Here is a 2,475-nt window from a genome sequence, read left to right as displayed (position 1 = left end):
TTTTTTTGTTTGTTAGGAATGAAAAATTCTTCATAATAAAACAAACACCTTCCTCGTAGAAACCTAGGACACCAAATAAAATAGTTTTGATATAAACAAGTTGATATAAAATAGTCATTGACATAAGTTAAGAGCCCCATCTCCTTTTTCCCTGAGTGTAGTTTTCAGGTAGTTTGGAAGTTGCATTACAACATGGTAATCTATTTTCTGGTGATACCACTTGAAACTGTTGTGAGCAGGACATCCTCAGATGTTATTCCCAAAATGGTGTGTCTTGTGGTGGTTTCGTAAGGTAGCAACAATTAATGCAGGATTTTGCATAGGTCACTCTAAAATTAATGCCTCCCATTTATTTACATGGAAACTACAACAGATAAAAAGATCAGAATTAACAGTATTTATTGAGCAAAATTTATAGAGCTACAAAACACTCTTCAACATCTTCACCACCGTTGGTTATGCATTTTCACCAGCAGTGAGCAAGAACCTGCCATGCTTGTGAAAATCAGCACCAGCAGAGGTGACCTGCTGTTGCCACTGCTGAAATGCACCACCTGCAGCCTCACTGTGCTCACATCCACTGTTTGGTCACCATCGCCACTTAACAAGCAGGATGTCAGTGGGAAGGTTCAGCCTTTACTGCCATGTTACCAATGTCCACATCTGATGTCATGGGCCAAGAGAATAAAATAGGAGGCACTGCTTTCAGAATTGTCCTCATGCTAATCTTAGCATTGTGTAGCAGTCGTCATATATTTCATTGCAACTTTCAGGTTTATATAATGTCCCTTTGTACTTAATGAGGCTTTGCATTTGCTCTTTGGGATGAGAAGCGGTAGTGAACAATAGCTCATGTGAGTGACAGAACTTGGACTTGTAGAGTTATTTTAAGTGGACTTTCAATTTCTGTCATGAACAGAACATGTTTTTGGCCATTATCAACGATACATACTCTGAAGTCAAATCGGATATGGCACAACAGAAGGCAGAAATGGAATTGTCTGACCTTATCAGAAAGGTAAAAGTAACATTTTATTGGTTTGACATCTTCATCTTCACTATTCCATGAAGCAATATAGAAACTGTACATAGGAAGGCTGCAACAGGTGGGAAAAATAAACATCTCTTAGTTAAATAAAGGAGTGTGAACTGAGTGTCAATCACTCAACTGAAAACTTTGTATTACGAAGTACTCTAGTAATCTGTGTCAAAGGATCAGCCTAGTGAATGTGACGTAGGATGCATCTTCCTAGATACATATAGAAATACTAAACTGATGAAGCTAAACCACCATTCAGTTTGTGTAAAGAATTTTGGGTTATCCTGCGCAAGGCAACAAAATTAATCGGGTCTCGGATTATGTGTTGGGAACTCCTGGGATAGGCTGCCAGTTGGGTTGTCCAACACAGACTTAAGAGCTTGACCTGAATTTCAGTTTTGGAAAAACACATGCACTTGTGTGCTATCTGGTGTGAGTGTGGTGCTGTACCACGGTCAGAAACATTTGAACACATTCTGGGCATGGACCAGTAATTCAGACTTTTAAACTTTGGAAATGCAATCAAAAGAAGTCTATAACATTGTGTTAACATTGCACATCGAGTGAAATGTGAAAATTCTTTTTTTCTTTTTAGGGCTATAACAAAGCCATGGTCAAACTTAAATTAAAGAAAACCACTGTTGATGACATTTCTGAAAGCTTGAGACAGGGTGGAGGAAAACTAAATTTTGATGAACTCCGGCAAGATCTAAAAGGGTAAGGAAGCTGTTACTTCTTTTACCTTGAATTTTATATCGGAATGTTTGATGTTGAGTCTTTGATGAGTTTCTTTTGCCTCTGTGATGCCTTTAATACAAGCGAAAACAACTTTTGATTCAATTGTATCACTACAAGTTTGTTGTGAATATATTGCTTTTCTAAGACAAAGTTGTTTTTGCACCTGAAAAACAAAAAGGGATTTGTTTTTACTGCCTTCTCAGGAAGGGCCACACTGATGCAGAGATCGAGGCAATATTTACCAAATACGATCAGGATGGGGATCAGGAACTGACAGAGCATGAACACCAGCAGATGAGAGATGACTTGGAGAAAGAGAGGGTGAGGTTGGCAATAGGAATAGCATTCCATCAGTGCTGATGGTGCTGCTTCCTGTGCAAGGTGGAGCATGGAGCTGATGGTCCTTGGCCTGGATATCTCTGGCTCCACATGGAACCTTTACCTCTTTCCTGTCTGTGTCTTTCCTTTTCATAAAGGAGGATCTGGAATTGGATAGGAGCTCTCTGCCACGTCCTCTGAGCAGCCGCAGCTTTTCTCGGAGCTTGGATGACTCTGAGGAAGATGAAGATGAAGACAGTGGGCACAGCTCAAGGAGGAGGGGAAGCAGCTCTAGTGGAGTGTCCTATGAAGAGTTCCAAGTGTAAGTTAATCCTGATGAGGAAGCAAAACTGCATGGGTGATATCTTTTTTTTTTTTCT

At 39.8% G+C, this 2,475-nt stretch overlaps 1 protein-coding gene across 1 annotated transcript; it reads left to right on the top strand.

Annotated features, from left to right (window-relative positions):
• The first annotated feature begins 17 nt into the window (after positions 1-17).
• On the top strand, positions 18-2,443 carry LOC109367226 (polycystin-2-like). The gene is made up of 4 exons (XM_019614633.2): positions 18-1,018; positions 1,635-1,756; positions 1,981-2,098; positions 2,254-2,443. Exons 1-4 carry the CDS (start codon positions 923-925, stop codon positions 2,419-2,421), a joined length of 504 nt encoding a protein of 167 aa, XP_019470178.1. The 5' UTR covers positions 18-922; the 3' UTR covers positions 2,422-2,443.
• Positions 2,444-2,475: the final 32 nt, after the last annotated feature.

This window comes from Meleagris gallopavo, chromosome 4, assembly GCF_000146605.3.
Source record: "Meleagris gallopavo isolate NT-WF06-2002-E0010 breed Aviagen turkey brand Nicholas breeding stock chromosome 4, Turkey_5.1, whole genome shotgun sequence".
Taxonomy (NCBI): Eukaryota; Metazoa; Chordata; class Aves; order Galliformes; family Phasianidae; genus Meleagris; species Meleagris gallopavo.
The sequence above is the reverse complement of the archived record's forward strand: the minus strand, read 5'-3'. Positions and strand labels throughout refer to the sequence as shown.

What these genes read in the sequence shown, in the direction of transcription:
- LOC109367226 (XM_019614633.2), top strand. Translation starts at nt 923, where the DNA reads ATGTTTTTGGCCATTATCAACGATACATACTCTGAAGTCAAATCGGAT. An exon ending in TGTCTGACCTTATCAGAAAG is followed by an intron (nt 1,019 to 1,634) that starts GTAAAAGTAACA and finishes TTTTCTTTTTAG; the next exon opens with GGCTATAACAAAGCCATGGT. An exon ending in CTCCGGCAAGATCTAAAAGG is followed by an intron (nt 1,757 to 1,980) that starts GTAAGGAAGCTG and finishes CTGCCTTCTCAG; the next exon opens with GAAGGGCCACACTGATGCAG.